Here is a 19168-nt window from a genome sequence, read left to right as displayed (position 1 = left end):
AACCTATTATGAACCAGGCACTAAGCTAAGGGTCCAAAGATGCTTAAAACACATTCTCTTGACTCACTCTCAAGAGTCCCTGGAATGCAGTGGGTCACTCATCTTAATTTGTATCCCATGCATTCTATGAGGACTTTTGCTGACAGTGGAAAGAAAATAAAATGTCCTTTTGGTAGTGAGGAATGTCTGTCTCTGGCCTGTCAATAACAATATCCAAGTGGTACCCACATGCATTCCCTTGTGATGGAATTATGGTCTTCCTCTGTAAGAATGGAGCTCATTGGCCAGTCCGCCTAGCTGAATCGATGAACTTCAGGTTAATGAGGGACCGTGTTTCTAAAAATAAGGTGGAAAGCGATTGAGGACGATGCCTGATATTGACCTGTGGCTTCCACATGACGTTTAGACCTATGTGCACATGCACACACGAACACACACACACACACACACACACACACGCACACACAATGGGGGTGTGTGAGGAAGACTTATCATGCTGGCAGCTGTAACATGCTCATGGGCATTTGTGGAGTGACTGGAGGGAGAGGCCAGGCCTAGGCCTGCAGGCACAGCTAGACTCTTGATTACAGCTAAGTCTTGTCCTGGCTCTTGTGACTGTGGCTCTAATAATACTGTTAATGGGGCCCTGGGGAAGACCCAGCTAGGGTCAGAGCAAATGCTCTGCACCCTCATCACCCAGGCACTCAGGGATACATGCCGTCCTCACCTGCCCACAGCTTCCACCAATTAGCCTGGAGCCCAGGCATCTGCACTCTATGGGCATCTGCAGGTCTTTGGGCAGGGAGAGTCTTGCAGATCCTCTGCCTGTGCTGTAATTACCCCTAGGCTGCAGCTCAGGAGGCCGCAAGGGGCTCTGTTCCCCACAGCCATTCGTCTGTGAGGAACACAGTCTCGTGTTGCAGCCTGGATTTCTACTAACAAATCCACACAAGATATCTTCCCTCACTGAAGGGCTTCCAGGTGACAGGTAGCCTTTTTCATTGCCTCCTCCAGTCCATATATTGGCCCCGCCTTGCTATCTGACCACCCAGGAAGGTGAGCCTCGGAGGACGGTCATAGTAAGTTACACCTCAGAGGGACAGCTTAGCAGCTGTGCAACCTTGTCCTTTGATATTTTCTCAGTACTTCACTGTGGGAAAAAAAAAAAATCCCTCCCAAGGTGCTTCAGCTTTGAGGAAACTAAGAAAGGGCACTTCTCAGAATGGCTGGGGAACGTCAGCAACCCGATTGGCTAAGGCCTGGATCACACCCTCATCACCTGGGGTCTCATTCAAACCTGAGCCCTGGGGAAGCCAGGGGTGGAGGGTGTCATTTCCACTACGTCATCCATGATCCCCTAGCTGCACCTTCTGTCTCCTTTGAGCTGACAGACAGTACTAGAGCAGGGAATGTAGATGACGAATGTCATGGTGCAGGCGTGGAGACCCCTGACAGGTCCTGGCATGGAGTCCTGTGATCCAGCATGAACGGAACCCCTAGCTCAGACAGTCAGGCTGGGCTACCCTAGCTTCCTTCCTGTTAAAAAAACAAAAAAAAAACCCCAAAAAACAACAAAACAAAACAAAACAAAACCATTTCTCACCCGGGGCCCCTTGCTGTGACAGGTTGCAGCCAAAGAGACTCACTGGTAATCCACTTTCTGCCTCTGACAGCGTGACCTCATCATACAGTTGTCTGAGTGCGCAGTCTGTTTTGGTAGGGGGCAGTTGATTTGTTTGCTTCGCCCAGCTAAGGGGAAATACCGTTCAGTTACCCCGGTCACTCAAATGCTCTTCTGGATAAAAGCGGAGAAGCCGACATTTCCCCCTGCCTCCAGTTAACTAGGGCATGTGTGGATGATGGTGGGGGGGGGGACCTACAAAACATGGGCTCCCTCACTCCTTGCCTCAGTTTCCCCTTGTGCAGAGTGGATCATCATTCAACTTCAGCTCTTTGGACAATGGGTCGAAATGGGTAGAATGCAAACTTTGCTAGTTGCAGAGATCTTTGTAGCACAACGTAGGCAGAGACGATTAGGGATGCGGATTCTTTGTGACCCGGAGTCAGCAACATTCAAGAACGGTGAGGCTTCCAGGCACCCCGGCATGCCCTTGGAAGACCTGGCAGGTTGCCATAGTTGCATCTGAGAGGACTAGGCATCATATTCTCTTAACCTGGATCTTTCTTTCCTCTCATCTATCCATCCTTTGCCTACCACCTGTCTCTTTTCCCCTTTCCTCACGATAGGAAGAAAGATGCAGGTGAGACTAGATCTTGAAGCTTCACCACAGACTTCACTGCTTTGGTTTTTGTTTTGTTGTTGTTTGTTCCATTTTTGTTTTTACTTTTAGAGGGGACGGGGAGAGTTTTGTTGGATCTGAGCTGTTGGACCGGATGCCTGTAGCAGAGGCTGGAGGCGTCCAAAGGCACGGGACAGACATTTGTTCCACATGTGGAAGGAGGGGAGAGGGGAGAGAACTTTCAGTGTTCAGTATCTTGTCCTCACTCCATGATGCCTATCCCTGCTCCCCTTCAGGAAGGGAATGGAAAACCCTAGGCCCTGGAGAGCAGAGCTGGCCACTTTCACAGGGTTGTGTTGGCAAGAGCCTGCCTGCTGTTCCCCAGATGCCTCTTGCTTTGACTGGATTTAAGCCTTTAAAAAAGCGACACCTTGTATTTTATTTCACTCCCTTCTCTGGAAGGTCCAGAGACGTTTACGGGCCTGAGTTTGATAGGCTTTACGGTAGCCCGTCAAAAGGCAGGGACTATGTCCTTCAACTTTACAGTGTAGAAAATAAAGAGCACAGGAAGGCAGAGTAACTCTTCCAAGGCCACACAGTGCTTCTAAGAAAGGAGTAGAAATCCAGTAAATTCCCAGCACTGAGCCAACCCAGAGCTGCTTGAGAGGAGTGTGAGAGCTCTCATCAGCCACTGGAGAGGTCTTTGCCCTCCTGGGTGTAACAGAATCCAAAGGGGACCCCACTGCTGCAAGGGGTCCCCTATGTTGGAAATAACTAGAAGCCTGGTATGAAAAGTATACAGATTGAGTGGAAAGATTGAGAAACTGGCCCAGGAGCCCTCCCTCTTGAGCCCTGACCCCTGGAGGTTTTGTTTCCTGGAATCTGGAGAAGAATTGGGTCATTTGTATCATGGTCTATTGAAGAAGAGCCTCCCATGTAGAGAGTGCTTAGCAGGGTAGATTGGTTTGAAAATGAGACATTTGGGGAAGCCCAAGACCAGGTACCTTCCTCCTTAAGGGCTCTCCTATGGCCCACATAACATCATGTTTCCCAGGAGGTTATCCAAGAGGTCCTTTGATGTGGAACATCCTGGGGAGCTTGATCCACAGGTCATGTTCTGGGGAAGGTTGCTATAGGCATGACAAGGCTACAGCTGCCCCTCTTCACTGTGCTCTAAGGGACAGGAGACCAAAGAGCAGCAGCTGAGCAGGTACAAGGCTTGCTCCTTTGAATCCTCATCCTTTGCTGATCATTTGGGCATGGTTCTGTGCTCCCGTTAGCCACACTTCAAGTGTCCAGACTTCATTCTCTCTTTTTGAGCTCTCACTAATGCATCTGCTCCAAGCCAGTGTGGAGACACAGTCGTGGAGGTGGCTTTTCTCTCACACCAGAGCCCAGGTGTTTGTAGCTCATGCAGGGGACTAGCCCAGAACTCTCCCATGTGACGGTGAAGGTGGACAGTTAAGTTCACCAGGATGGCACTTAGAAGGGTTGGAGGAGATGCTGTGGTATAGTGAGAAACACCTCCAAGGGTCTGTGCTGCTGCTATGGGCTTGCAGCCGTTTACTTGGGGAATTTAGACAAACCACCTAGCTCCTCTGCAGCTGAGCTTCTCATGGAAAAAATAAGCGGGGGCGGGGGGGGGGGAAAGATTTGGAACAAACTGTCCATTGCTAGGGAGTCTTCCAGCTCTGTAGTTTCCTGGCTTCACACCTTTGCCATTTCCCTCCATACTCTTTTCTAACTTTTCTCCCATTTAATTTTCAGCTCCTAACCATTGATGACAACTTCTGTGGCCTGGATATGAATGCCCCTCTGGGAGTGTCTGAAATGGTACGTGGCATCCCGGTCTTCACGGAGGACAGGGACCGCATGACTTCTGTCATCGCGTATGTCTACAAGAATCACTCTCTGGCCTTCGTGGGCACCAAAAGTGGCAAGCTAAAGAAGGTAGGAATGAGGTGCGGTCGTTCTGAGTGTTGTGAAGACAGTCTGTCCCCACAGTGTCTCACTGTCATGGGCCTGGCGGGCTGGGAAGACAGATTTGAGCTGAGGAGATACGCTGCTGTTGAGGTTACAGACGTTGTGTGTCCTTTCTCTGCCTTCATTTGTAGGCTGTTGTGGGAATCAGGCTGCATGAGTGGGTGGATTCACCCTTCCCAAGAGCTGGCACACACATGAGACTTGTTAGCCCAGCCTTGCTAGGTGGTTCCAAATGGTGTATTCTGTTCCACTTGGCCTTGTGCCCTTAGGCAAGGGCTCTATTAAGTCTAGGTGGCTGGAGAAGGTGGACTGGGGGGAGGGCTGTGCCTGTTCCTCTTGTTCCAGCCCTTATGGGCTGGTGCATCCATCTGGAATTCATTCAGGGAACAGATGGAGCAATGTGCAGACCTGCTTGAAAACTGCTAATGGGGCTAAGAGCCAGCTTGTGAGAAGAGGACACCATGGCTGCAGTGCAGACACAGAAGGGGCTTATGGATGGCGGGACTCATATGGTCTGAGAACTTGGCCACTGACCCTTGTCCTGGCATAATGGGCAACCTTGGCCCACTGGCAGTGTCGGGTATACCTGCCCATTCAGAAATATTCTCAACCATGGATCCTTGAGGGGGTTGGAAGTGGCTCTATTGTGAGCTATCTTTGATGGGTTTAAGTCTTTGTAACTCTGGAAACCAGAGGTCCTGCTTTCTGTTGGCTGGTTATTAGTTGCTCTTTAGCTTGTCTTATTTAGGCTTCCCTTGGCAATTTCCAAACACTGTGTGATTCAGACTAAGTAAAATGATGATGACTGAATCTTGATCCCTCCTTTCCCTTTGATGTGTATCTTGGTATTAACTCTGAATAGTCATGAGGTCATATTCTATATAAGTTAGAAGGTTGTGTCTATTCTATCTTACTACATAGTACCGCAGTAAATAAATACTTCCTTCATGTGGACTTGATATTCAAGCATAAACTGTAGGTCTGATGTGTAACTGTGGAGGGCATGTGAGACAGGATCAGGAGTGAGTGGTGAGTGTATAGAATAATTATTGAATATCTGGGGGAAAAAAAAAGAGTCTGCTGCTGAAGTGCCACGGTTCTCAGAAGAAAACCTACATGATGCCGTGTGCCTAATCTTGTATCCCATTTCTGTGTCCTTTCTTAATCTACCCGTTGTCTGTACATCCTCAAAAATTATATTTCCTGGGTCCCTACCTTTTCTGTGTCGCACATAATTGAGTCCCTTCTCACTGCCATGGTTCCTTGGGGTTTCTACCCATGTGAGCTGAGTTCTATAGATACCCAGAGAATGTGCAGCAGGGTGTTGGTCCTCAGACAGCTCCAGTGTCTAATTGTTACCACCTGCCTGCTTCTTCCTCTCAGGCTCCCTCATGATCCGTGGCAGTCATCACTTTGCCACTTAGGCGATGCGGCCAGCTTCCCCTTCTTTCAGGCTGAAGCTTCAAGTTTTGAGTGGGCTAGGAAATCAGACCCCCAAACTTGCAACGTGTGTCTAGTAGGCCTGGGCACAACCAGAAGAGAAGTCTGTGAGTTTCCTGTAGTCAGAGACCTTGTGGGTACCTCTGCTGGCTCTTCAGAAGGGCTCTGCTTTTGCTATTACTCACTTTGCTGGAAAAGTGAATTCTAAATCCCAGAGGCATGCTATGGTTTGGATCATCTGTGAGATGCTTGGCCCTACCAGAAGACGATGAAACCTTTGGGAGGTGGGGGCTAGTACAAGGCCCCATGGGCATCAGGTCTTGCCCTTGCATGGAATGGTCTAATCCCATCCCTTCATCTCTCTCTGTCTTTGTCTGTCTGTCTGTCTGTCTGTCTGCCTCTTTCCCTCTTTCGCTTCCTGACTCATGGTATAAATTACTTTCTCCCTGTCCCATGCTGCTGCTGTCATGCTGTATCAACCTGCTACTCTCCAAAAATAATGAGGCCAAGTGAAATCAGACTGGGACCTTCTAAATTGTGAACCCAAATCCCTTCTTTCTCTCTGAATATGTTGATTGTCTTGGGTATTTTGTGACAGTGATAAGACACTGTCCAATACAATCACCACACACAGTTCATGCAATGAAGTGTCTGCTGACTGGCTACATTGGCCCCCGCAGGGAGAATAAACGCTATTGAGAGTAAGTCCACAAGCACTTTGGGTTGCATTAACTCTTTTCTCTGCTGAGCCCCATCTTAGTACAATAGGAAAAGCAACTTTCTTCACCCTAAAAGACTGTTACCCATGGAATCTCAGACCAGCTATCCAAACAGAATAGCCCCTGGATGAGGGGTAATTTTATGTCATTTTTGGAGCTGTTTAGACTGTGTTGCCAGTGACAGGAACGTTGAGAGTTCTTTGCACACAATAGAACAGACAGTTAATGGTGAAAATATACTTTTTCTGGACTCAACTTCACTGTAAATCTGAGATAATTTAGAACAGTACAGAAGACTGTCCCCTGCCACTGAGACTCAATATCACACAACTCCATGAGTGGGGGTGAGCATACCCCAGGAACCTGGGTAAGCAAATGCACAGAAACCACCCTTCTGGGGGAATGTAGAGGCAGAGCCATGCATGGGTGACAGGCAACACCTAATGGGAAACTTGGGGACATTCTCAGCCACATTCAGACTGGTATTTCCCATCTTTCCCTTGGTGGGCTTGTGTAAAAACAGTCCGGCTTGAGGCTCCTGAGATGCTATATTTAATTTCCACAGCAGTGGTGTGGGGCTGGTGAGGCATAAATATCTGAAAGCTAGGTGGAGAGGTGTTGCATGGGAAGAATGAGCTGGTCCTTCTCAGTGCGGGGGAGGGGGACTTACCACCCAGGCAGCCAAACTTTCTGCTCCACAGGTTCCCAGTGGCAGCCACTTAATAGCTTTGCTCAAGCCTGGTGTCTGCTTCTGCAGACTCAGCATAGCCAGCCCAGGGGACAGTCTGAGTTGGAAAAGGAAGGCAGGACTGCCATGTCTGTTGTTTGAAATAATAAGAAGTGAAAGTGGCCCATTTGTTTATTTTCCTAGACAATAGAACTTCCCACCGCCAGTAGCTCGAGGGTACCACGCCCCTTTCCCTGCAATAACTCTGATTTGCTTTTTCCCAGAGGTTATCAGACCTACTGCCACCTTTCTGGGCAGAGGCCCAGCCATAGCTGGCTGGAGGCTGCAGCTGAACTTTGCAGCAAGTTTTGTGAGCCACTGAGCCCAGGGTGTGAGGATAATGACAATCATACAGCAGCCGTAATTACAGAGTTGGCGTCCTCCAGCCCTGTAATAATCTCCTGAGTGTACGAAGGCCTTTCAGAGTTCTTTGCAGCATGACAGGGGACTCGAAGTGGGCAAGGTGGGCGGGAAGGGGCTTGGATGGTTGCTGAGAGTAAGGGGAGTTGGCTGTGGGCTTTAGGGACCCGAGAGCTAGACTCCAGCTATCCATAGGCTGCCCTCAAAATTACTGACTTTTCATTTTGTTTGAAAGGTATGGGTTCCAATTATTTGCAGCCTTGCCTTTGATGGCCATAATTTCACTCCTTGAGTGCACATCACATGAGGTGAGGGGAAAGGAGGTGAGGAAAGTGCCAATTTGGATGTCTTTTGTGTTTTCTGGTGTGTGTGTGTGTGTGTGTGTGTGTGTGTACATGTGTACGTGTGTGTGTGTGTGTGTGTCTGTGTGTGTGCATTTGGCAGACTTTCCCCATGGTGAACATAAAAGGCATGTTCTGTTAAGAAATCTGGCATATAAATGCTGAAATCATCAGGAGGTGCCCGGGAACTCTGAGGAACCCACAGCCTGTTCAAATTTCATCTGCAGGCAAAATCCATGAAGCAAACACCATCTTGCCTTGCTTTAGGGTGTCTGTGTGAATGTTGGGGTATCTAGATTAAAAATCTGTTTGCTTACATATCTCTGCTGCAGTCCTTTCTGACTCCCTCTCTGCACTAAGTGATCATATTTTATAGTTGCTGATCAGCACTGAATTACTGCCTGACAACAGAGGGAGAGACTGACGTTCCTCGTGAGCCACAACATCATAAACTTCCGCTGGAGGTGTGATCGCTCCTTTCGTTCTGTGCTTGTGTTTTTCCCAAGTGCTTTCTGCTGCGTTACACTGTTCGTATCTAAGGGGCGGAGTGCTCACCAGTGTTGGTTAAACAGAGCTCTGGCTCTTTCTGCTGTGTGTCTGGATTCCTGTCGCTCCTGGCTGTTATCACATACCTGCAAGAACTTGAGGGAGGAAAGATTTCATTTGGCTCATGGTTCAGGAGATACAACTCATCCTGGATCGGAAGGCATGGCAGTGGGGTTGGTCCTGTTCACGGCAGCAGCAGGTGACTGCTTTCTCACATCTCTGTGGATCAGGAGACAGAGAAAGGGGGAATGCTGAAGCTCAGAAGGATTTCTGTTTTTCCTTTTTCTTCAGATGAGGACCCAGCCCACATTCAGGATTGATATTACCCTCCTCAATTAATCCTTTGGGGAAAGCATATAGACATACTTAGAGGTGCATCTCACTAACATCCTAGGCATTTCTTAATCCCATCAAGTTGACAATCAAAATGAACAATGACAGAGTCTGCAGTAGAGGATATGTTTGAGGCATCCATGCTCCAAGCTGGACCAGCTGCTCAGGATGGGACCTAAGTGTGTGTCTTCAGGTGGAGTGAATAGGAGTGTAAAACACACAATCCAACCTTCATTGCAATGTCCCACAGATTGATTTCATCATCTTTTATTTCCTGGTCTTGTTTTAAATCAATTTACCTGTGTTCCTGGGCCTACAAGTGGGAACCACTCCCAAGCGGAGGTGGGTTGTGGGGACTCACACTAGGTGTGATTCAGAGCACAGCTTCTCAGGATTGAATGCTGTGTGCGTGCATGTGTGTGTGAGACAGAGAGAGGAGAGAGAGAGGAAACAGAGAGAGAAAAAGGAGAGAGGAGAGAGAAGGTGAGAGAAGGGAGAGAGAGAGAGAGAGAGAGAGAGAGAGAGAGAGAGAGAGAGAGAGAGAGAGAGAGAACACTTGAGCCAATAGAGCTTAAATCATACAGCTGTATCATATCTGAGGCTCCAGCTATCCTCTGCTGCTCCCTAAATACATCTGGGAATTCTTTTCAAATTCTGGACTCTGAAAATTTGAGTCTACTTTAATTAAAAATAAAACCAGGAGATTGGCAAGATGTCTCTGAGGGTAATGGTGCTTTCCACACAAGCTTGATGACCCAAGTTCAATCCCCAGGAACCCACATGAAGTGGGAGAGAACTAACTCCACACCATGGTATGTGCACGTGGACACACACACACGATCCCCTCAAAATTACAATGAATAAAATGTAAAATGAACCCATGCCATGTAGAGCTGGGCAGATGGGTGGAAGCGTCTGGAAACCTAGGGCAGCTCAGTGTTGGGGTGCCATGTGTTGACCAGGGGCAGACTAGAAGTCACACTGTGCTGATTCAGGTTTGGCCGTTCAGCCTGGTTGTGCTATTGCACTTTTCCATCCTGAGCTGCTTTTGTGAGTTTGCCTAAGTTAGGAAGCAACAGGAAGGAAAAGTAGGGAAGGATTGGTGCTGAGCCATTTCCCCAGCAGGGAGGGACCCTCCTAGAAGCCTGCCGATTGTTTCCACCGTATTGTTTTATCTGTCTTAGTCTGGTTTTGGCTAGTGTTAAACCTTAGTGAATTTTAACCTATGCTTTATGCACAAGAAGGGGAAACTGAGGCTGAAGACACTACAATCAAGGATCCTCCTCTGGGTGCCCCCCTAACCAGGCACAGAGCCGATTCTGTCACCGGGCATTAAGCCTAGGCAGCCCAAGCCTGGCTTTTAGGAATAATTTTGCCCTGGGTTGACCTGGCTGCTCCTGGGCACTTCTCTTACCTCATCTCAATCTCTGTCATGGTGTAAGCTTTCTCTTCATGTTGTACTCAGTGAGCAAGGAGAATGCCCCACTTGGTGAATGCCCTCTCTGGCGTCTTTTATGTGCTTGACACCATGAAGCCCTCAACCATCCTTATATCATGAGTATTTCTCCATTGGTCTTACTTTCTTATCTTCTCTTATTTTTCACGAGTTTGCCCATGGGCCCATCTGCTTTCTCTGAAGGGATCTCAAGTGGCCATTTAAATGTGACTGGAGGAAGCGTAGGGCATGTCCTTAATGTGGTCTCTGCCTTAGCTCCCTTCAAGGCAGCTTGACAGCCATGGCTGGATGTTGGCACCTTCTCTTCTGGCTTCCTGCAGAGACACACTTGGGATCCCCAGCAAACAGTGCCTCAGGGTACCTGCCATTCTCTTCCCCAGGAGACCAATGTTAGAGTTCATGAGTGAAGGACAGCGGTAGAAACGATTTTTGGCAATCCAGAATTTATTAATGCACATGTCACTTCTTTGATTTGTATGTGTGTATATACATTTGTGTGGTAAGATCCTGATCATATATTAAAATGAAGAAGACACTGGAATTGAAGAAAGTGCCACCAAACCACTCCAAATCATAGCACACGTTCAGACAACTGACATACAGATGTCAGGCGCACTGGAGGAATTTATCCAGTGACACATAGAATTGAAGTAAAACATTACACTTTACCAGAACATATCATTAGGAGGGAAGCTTGCGGTGAGTCAGGAGTCTGGCCGTGTAACCAAGACAACAAAAAGGGAAGAGGACGAGAGACACGATGTGCAGAGGAAGTGGGGAGAGGCAGAAAGCACGAGAAGCAGGCCCCCAGTTGCCATTGCCCCCCCTTATCTGCTGGGCTCCTCACTGCTAGACTCTCAGTTGGAAGAGAATAGTACCTAGGGGTTCAATACAGAGAATGGCCACAGCAAAGATGGAATCAGGGAAGGGCTTCATCACCACAAACTGCTGTGACTTTCTGGGCCACTTTGATGGAGAAGGCAGTATCAGTTGGATTGAGTCGTAGTGGACCGGCTGGTCCTTTCATTAGGGCTCTGCTTAGAGTCTCCTTGTTCTTAGGGTATGTCTGAATGTGACTACTAAGCTTGCTCCTTGGTGATGTCATAGTGTTTTTCTCAGGAGCTTTGATTTATTGTAAAAACATCTACAATGTCTTTTTGTTGTTGTTGTTTCTGTTGCTTGTAACTTCTTAGGTGAGGTTTTTTTCTTATTAAGACAGCATGAAATTTGCAGGCAAATGGATGGAACTAGAAAATATCATCCTGAGTGAGGTAACCCAAACCCAGAAGGACAAACATGGTATGTACTCACTCATAAGTGGATACTAGATATAAAGCAAAGAACATTCAGACTGCAACCCACAGAACCAGGGGGGATACGTAGCAGGAGGGACCCTAGGACGACTGTGGCTTATAATAAGTTTTAGTTTTACTCAATTACTGGGCAAGCCTCAGTGAAACATTTCACTATTAGGATAAGAATTTGAACTGTATCAAGCTGATAATAGAAAAAAAAAACAATGGGAAAAAAAGAAATTTTCTGTTCATTTTTACATACTAACTGCAGATTCCCCTTTCCTCCACCTTCCAGCCTCCCCCCACCAACCCACCCACCATTCCCACCTCCTCCAAGGCAAAGCATCCCATGGGGAGTCAGCAGAGCCTGGTACCTTCAGTTGAGGCAGGTCCAAGCCTCTTGCCCTGCACCAAGGCAGTATAAAGTGTCCCACCACAGGCACTGGGCTCCAAAAAGTCAGCTCATGCACCAGGGACAGATCCTGATCCCACTGCCAGGGGATCCCTTAAACAGGTCAAGCTATACAACTGTCTCTCCTATGCAGAGGACCTAGTCCAGTCCCATGGAGGGTCTACAGCTATTGGTCCACAGTTCATGTGTTCCCACTAGTTTGGTTTGGTTGTCTCTGTACATTTCCCCATCATGATCTTGATGCCCCTTGCTCATAGAATCCCTCTTCTCTCTCTTTGACTGGACTCCTGGAGCTTGGCCTGGTGCTTGGCTGTGGATCTGCTTCTATCAGTTACTGCCTAAGGCTCTATGGCAACAGTTAGGGTATTCACTAATCTGATTACCAGAATAGGCCAGTTCAGGCACCCTCTCAACTATTGTGAGTAGTCTAAGGTGAGGTCCTCCTTGTGGATTCCTAGGAACTTCCCTAGCACCCTGTGTCTCCCTATCCCCATGATGTCTCCCTCTATCATGGTATCTCTCTCCTTGCCCTCCCACTCCATCCCTGTTCCAGCTCGACCATCCCCTACCCTCTATTGCCCTCCTTCATCCCCAGTTTACTCATGGAGATCTCATCTATTTTCCCCTTTCAGAGCAATCCATGTGTCACTCTTAGGGTCCTCCTGTTAGCTAGCTTCTCTGGAGCTGTGGGTTGTAGTCTGGTTATCCTTTGCTTTACATCTACTATCCACTTATGAGTGAGTGCATACCATGTTTGTCCTTCTGAGTCTGGGTTACCTCACTCAGGATGATATTTTCTTTTTAAGCACTTTCTCCCACACTGATTTCAGACCTTCTATCCTGGTCCAGAAGACACAAGCGTGTTGCTCACCTACAGCTTTGTAACACACTCTCCCCAAGCCCAGGGTTCAGGACAGTATTTGTTACCATGTTGTTTTCAGGGATCAGGAACTCAGGTCCAGCTTAGCTGAGTCCTCTGGCTTCTGCACTCTCAGGCTGAGGTCCCTGTGTTGGGTAGGACTGCAGTCATCTCGTGACTCAAGGTCTGAATGGTAGAGGATCCACTTTCAGGGCCACTCAGGTCCTCACTGGAGATGACAGCTCTACTCTGTGGGCCCATTCATGAAGACTGTTTACATACTAAGGAAGCACAGAGCTTCTTCTCCAGATCAATGGGAGAAAGAGGGAGGTGGCAGGGGAGGGGGAGAGAGCATGAGAGAGAGCATCATATCTCTTTGGAATCTGATTCAGAAATGACATCTTACCAACTTCGGCTGTCAGACACCCACCACATGGGTTCGCGTTCAGGGGGAGGGGTTCCTTTAGGTCATGAGTACCAGGAGATGATGGGGATCCCCAAGGGTCACTGTGGAGGCCACTTACCACACTAACACTGAAGTCCCGGCCACTAGGGGGGCTGGAACCAATACTTTTAATCTTCAAGTTAATTTTTAGTGAACAATGGTGTTCCAGGCTCTGCTCTGTTTTCTGGATCCTGAACCTTTGATGACATACACACACAGAGATCAAAGGATGAATGGCAGAGGCCAAAACAAGTGTGCCACACTTTCCTCATGGGGGAGGGGAAAGCTCAGGGGCAGTTCACCTAGCGAGATAGTGATGCTTTGTGAGGGATATGACCGAGAGCCCATCTTCATATCAACAGCTCTGTTGGTCATGAAGATTTCAGCCTCTCCACGAGGGCTTCTGGCTTCTAGTCAGGTGTGTGGCTGGCTAGCAGGAAAGAGGGTAGGATGGGCACCTCCTAGACCAAACTCCAGTTGTTGACTTGTTTTCCCACACATTTATTATCTTATATGATCCTCGGTGTTTCCTTTTTGGGACATAGTATAGCCCCTTGCTCGTGTGGGCAGTACTAACTGACTCTCCTGTGGTTATATTATTTAGTCTAAAGTTTGCCCCTTGTTTTGTTTATATGGGAAGAGTCTGGGCTTTGCCTCTGGCTGAGTTCTTGGCTATGGGCTGAGTCTCACTCCAGGACCCTGAGGGAGGTGGTCCTCCTGGCTTGTGTACCTGGTCCATATACCCATGTTTCCCAGAACCTTGCACTTTCTCTCTGCCCTGCTCTGGCTTGGACAGTTGGAACTGGTTTTCCTGTCTCTAAATGCTCGCCTCTTTAACATAACCTACAAAGTCTGGCAGACGCTTCTCCCTGAAGCAGCCCATTCCTCTCGTTCTCAATGTCAAAAACAACAAACCTCACCTCATCACTGTCCCTGGCCCAAATGGCCAGACCTGCTGAAGAAGCTTGTCCTGCTTAGCGCTTTAGTGGGTCTTGCTGGACCTGCATGCTTTGAGTTTGTAAGGGCCTTGGCTAAATTTCAGTACTGAGGAGGGGGTGCTGCCCTGAGAAAGAACAGCTTCCCATAAATGGGGGCCATTCACATCCTATTGCCCCTCTCCCTCCAGTATGACTTCCTATCCAGGAGCTATTGCACCCCATGTCAGCCCCTCAGGAGGCTGGGGGAGGCAGAGTTTGAAGGAAGGAGCAAGCTCTGCTTTTCCTCTTACCACTGACCTGTGGCCTGGGATGCACTCAAGTCTTGCTTGGTCTTTGCTTTCTTATTTTAACTCCCACTCAGCATTCCATGGAACACTGTGGCTCTTGCTCCTTTTGCCTGTGGCAGGCCACCCAGGGTCCCTGTCTTTCCTCCCTTTGGAAGACGGCTGCTTCTACTTAGCATGAGAGCTATGCAAGGGTCAGAGGTCTGGTGCACGGTCCTGGATCTGTGTGGTCCTGGATCTGTGTGTCTGCTGGTCATTGTGAGCCTCTCTCCACATTTAAACAACCAGTCTTCTTGCTATTTCTAAATGCCCCACCCAGCTTCCTAGCTCTTTTAATGCATGGAAAATCTACTCACAGGTCTTATCCTCATTCATCTGTTAGGACTGATGTGGGTTGAACAAGATCGAAGGCAGCAATGGCTGTATGAGGACTTCACAGACTGTGTGACTGGAGGGGACAATATGAATCGATAGTAAAGAGGCTACATTTCAGGAATGTATTTGCACAATTCCTTTAGACAGGGTCTCATGTAGCCCAGTCTGCCTTCAAATTTACTATGTAGCTGAGGATGGCCTTGAACTTGTGATCCTTCTGCCTCTACTTCCAAAGTGCTGGGATTATAGGCATGCATTATCATGGCTAATTTATGTAGTGCTGGGGATCAAACCTAGGGCTTTGTGCATGCAAGGCAAGTATCTTACCAACTAAGTCATGTACCCAGATGTTCAAAGTTATTTATATAAACATTTTTAAAGTCAATTGTACATGTTTTAAGACTCCAGAGGCTCTGAAAGAGCAGCAGAATCTCCCACAATCCACGCTCACTGTCCATTTGGGGAGGCATGACCTCCACCACTACTCAGGGTAAAGTCTGGGGCTTATTAAGGTAAAGAGGGAAGATCACACTTCTCACATCCTCTGTTCCTGGAGCAGCTGGGTGGAGGCCCAGGTCTGTGTGGTTGGACTGTGGAGTAAATTTGGTACCCTTAGGATAAGCCAGAAAAGAACAGGTCTATTAGAGAGGTAAGAGTGGTCACAGGGTTTACCCACCTCCTTGACACTACTCTCTGGCTACCAAAACATGGCAACCCTAGTGCCTTTCCCGATCCCAGTTTTCTTTCTGGTCACTCTTGAGTGTCCTGAGACTTTGTAGGCAAAAAGCGTGCAAGAGAAAGTGAATGAAGTTCTACTTATCCACCCATAGCTCCCTCCCCACCAAGATCAATGGGAATGGCTGGGGCAGAGGGACTGGGCACATGTGAGTGCGTCTTGAAATAGCTAAACATGAGAAGACAGGATGGTACTGAAGCCACCTTGCCACTTGCTCTCGGTGCTGTGTGTAAACTTAAGCCCCATCCTGATGCTTCTAGGTCTTCCTCATGGGACACTCCAGTGCAAGCTGTTGAGCTGCTGACACATGGTACCTGGAATGGTGTGGGCATCTTATCTATGCTGTGGGTTATGTGTGCATGTGTGTGTGTGTGTGTGTGTGTGTGTGTGTGTGTGTGTGTGTGTGTGTGTTCAAAAACAATGGTGCTTAGATGCCTTTGGTCCATTTCTAAAGATCTGTAAGACAATAACTCAACTTTAACTTGACCTTTTTAAAGAAGTGTTTTTATTAATTCTTTGAGAATTTTTTCCTATGTATTTTGAACATATTCACCTCCTCCTGTAACTCCTCCCATTACTTCCTTCCCATCCCTTTCCACCCAGCTTTGAAATTTCTTCTTTACTTGGTCTTTCTAATAAGTTATCAAAATTGTCTCCTGTGATAATTAAATTAATTTATCTGATTTCTTATGAGGGAAAAAAAATTCCCCTACTACAGGTGTTCTTCTTGATGGGCAAATAGGCTTTTAAGAAGTTGCATGTGATCACAATCATATTTAAACATGTCAGGTTAGCATAAATAGATGTATCTATTTACATACATATTCTTTTCGACGCTGGAGGTTGAACTGAGGGCCTTGCGCATAGCGAGGCAAGCTCTCTACCACTAAGCTATCTCCCCAGCTCGGAATATCTTATCTAGTGTTTATGATCAAATTTGTTCTGGGCCTTTTTCCGGTCATGCCTGATTAGGAAGAGGAAAAGACGTTTATAAGCCTCACTCAGATGAGTCTTTCTTAGATCCAGTGAGGCTTGATTGAGCAGGATGGGATAAACTCCATGTGGACCTTACCTTGCATTATAAATGGCCCTCAGTGCCCAGCTGGATGGAGCCAGTGTGACTTCTGGGACACTGGACCCCACCTGGTATGGACAGGGTTACAGTGGAAGAGATGCTGGCTGAGCTAACATTGCTTCCCTGCCTCAGCTAGGCTCTGGGCTTCTTCACCTACTGAAGCTGATGGGCTTTTGGGTGGGAGAATGTAGATTCATTGAAGGAAGCCAGTGAATACTTTTTTAAAAATGAATAATCCATTTCTAGAATTAATAGGCTTGTGATGAATCCGTGTTATCAATTTGAATTTTTATTTAGTCACATCTTGATTACCCAGAAATTACAGGAAATAAGCTTCAACATTTGTAGCTGAGCTTTCTTTCCTAAAAAGGAATGTGTTATCCAGCAAAATAAAATAAATTAAAAAGGCCATGCTTACTTTCTTCAAATGGACAACACAGCTCATTGATAAAGCTGATCTTTCTTTCTTGTTGCATATAAGCACTTTCTTACATGAGAACCCATGACCACCAAATTGCCTAAGGAGACATGAATCTATGCAGGTAGAAAAAAGTACATTTGGAGATTGACTGTAAGTGGTTACCGTTTTGCAGCGTCTATCTGTGCAGGTTTGTAAGGGTGTATCAGCTAGCTTAGGCTAAATTAAGTTGAGGTGACAAATGACTCCCAAATTTAAGTGACCTTCAACAACAAAGGTTATTCCCAGCTCATGTTCATATGCACCTAGGGTTGGCAGAAGCTCTGCTCCACGTTGTTGGGGACAGAAACTAAGATCCTGTGTGGGTCATGCCAATCTGATGACAGGGAGAGAAGTAAGTCACAGAGCTGCATGTGACTGCCTGTCCTCTAGTTCACTGGCCAGGCCAGAGTGAGGAGGAAGGCTAACCCCACCACAGGAAGGGGCTTTCTGTGTATGTGGGGTAGGGTGAGGTGAGGACAGAGAATATTTGTCAGCACAGCTTCCTCTACAGCTTACTATCACGAGCATCAGCCTTTGGGCTGGGAAAAGGACGTTCATTGGTCTAGGATGTGCCAGGGCTTTCTGGAGTTAAAGAACTCATGGTTAAAACTAGAGAAGATTTTTCTGAAGGAGAGGATATGGCTATTGTATGTCATCAACTCCAGAGACCGTGTTGCAGATATTTTTATTAAACTGATTTCTCACAGCTTGTTTGTAATTTACTTTTCTTGCCTCCTGAAACTGTACCAAAATTGTTCATTTTCTTCCATTAGTCAGGCTCTGGATGTCTGTATCTCCCAAAATTTAGTTTTCCTTGAGATTGAGGGTGTGTTCTGACTAAAATGCAATGATTAGACTGTGTTCAGCAGATGTCTTTTGGATAACTAAGTTATCCAAATTTATTGAATCATTTCTTTTACCTACAATTAAATAGAACCACCCAAATTAATTTTTCCTAAGTAATATAACCTGCAACGATCCTCTCATTTTCCCTCTGAACTGCCTCCCTTGACTAGGATTTCCAGAAATTCACTCTGGATACCACTAGGTTGATTGTCTTTGGTGCTTGCTGCCTTCCTGGGGACAGGAACCCAAAGCCGACTATCAGTCAGGACCTAGAACACAGGTCTAAGGGTATTGCACCCTGAGTGGAGGAAGCCAGCCTGCAGATTGAGAAAAGTGGACTTTTAGCTCTGAAGTTTATTCCTTGGACTGCCAAATTTTTGGCCAAAGTATATTTATTCTACACAGCATTGATGATGCCCGAAGAAGATGCATCGAAACAACATTCACTAGGACACAAGATAAACATGCTCGCCGCTGAGCCAATAGCAACACTGTGAGGGTCCCCATAAGGACCACACATTCTCAGAGAGCTGTTGCTCTCCTGCAGTTTTGCTAGGAGGCACCCTCTGATTCTTTCTAAACTCTTCACCGTTTCAGGTCAACGTGCACGTGCTTGTACATGCTTTCTTATGATTCATGGCATATCTTTGCCTACCCTCCCTCCCTGAGGATTCATCCTTATGAATATGCACATGGACTTGACTCCTACAGACCGACAGTCACCTGATGTAACCATGTGACTCCCACGAATGCTCAGGACCATGCAAGGTCCTCTCTCTGCAACTTAAGCCTGGGGCTAATGCCCCTGGGCTCTACCCCTCTTGGATGCAGCCACTACTTCCCTTCTACACTCTCTGGGAAATTAGCAGCCCCGCCATCTAATCAGTTTACCTCTGACTCGAGCCCACTTTGGCCTAGAGATGATGACAGAGTACAGCCATTTAACTGCCAAATGCGCTGACAATAGCCCAGATGGACAGCGTCTCTGACATCAGAGTGCTTTCTTCTTCCTTCTGGTTGGGGGAGGGGGTAATGGGTCTCCCACTTGGTTTTTTTCAAGTGCTTCCTGCATCTGCCTTTAATTTTCATGCCTTTTGCTTGCTGACCTCGCTTCCCAGCAGCCAGCCTAAGTGTGATTCCCATAATTAGCTTAGTGATAATTTAATCTCTCTGCTTTAAATCTGATTGTTTTTGAGGGACTTGGGTCTGGGGATGGGGGAAGGAGACCTTTGCTTTTGAATGAACTCTTTCTCTGTCTAGAGCAGAGGTGAAAGGAAGTAGTTGGGTGGGTGGGGATG

At 47.3% G+C, this 19168-nt stretch overlaps 1 protein-coding gene across 1 annotated transcript in view; it reads left to right on the top strand.

The window, feature by feature from the left end:
• Plxna4 (plexin A4) overlaps nt 1–19168 on the top strand; it is a 450775-nt gene that overhangs the window by 84886 nt on the left and 346721 nt on the right. Inside the window, exon 3 of the mRNA XM_059257015.1 lies at nt 4008–4190. Coding sequence (XP_059112998.1) covers nt 4008–4190 — 183 coding nt within the window. The remainder of the gene's footprint in view (nt 1–4007; nt 4191–19168) is intronic.

Source organism: Peromyscus eremicus, chromosome 3 (assembly GCF_949786415.1).
Source record: "Peromyscus eremicus chromosome 3, PerEre_H2_v1, whole genome shotgun sequence".
NCBI classification, from domain to species: domain Eukaryota; kingdom Metazoa; phylum Chordata; class Mammalia; order Rodentia; family Cricetidae; genus Peromyscus; species Peromyscus eremicus.
Note: the sequence above shows the minus strand (reverse complement) of the source record. Positions and strands in the feature narration are given on the sequence as shown.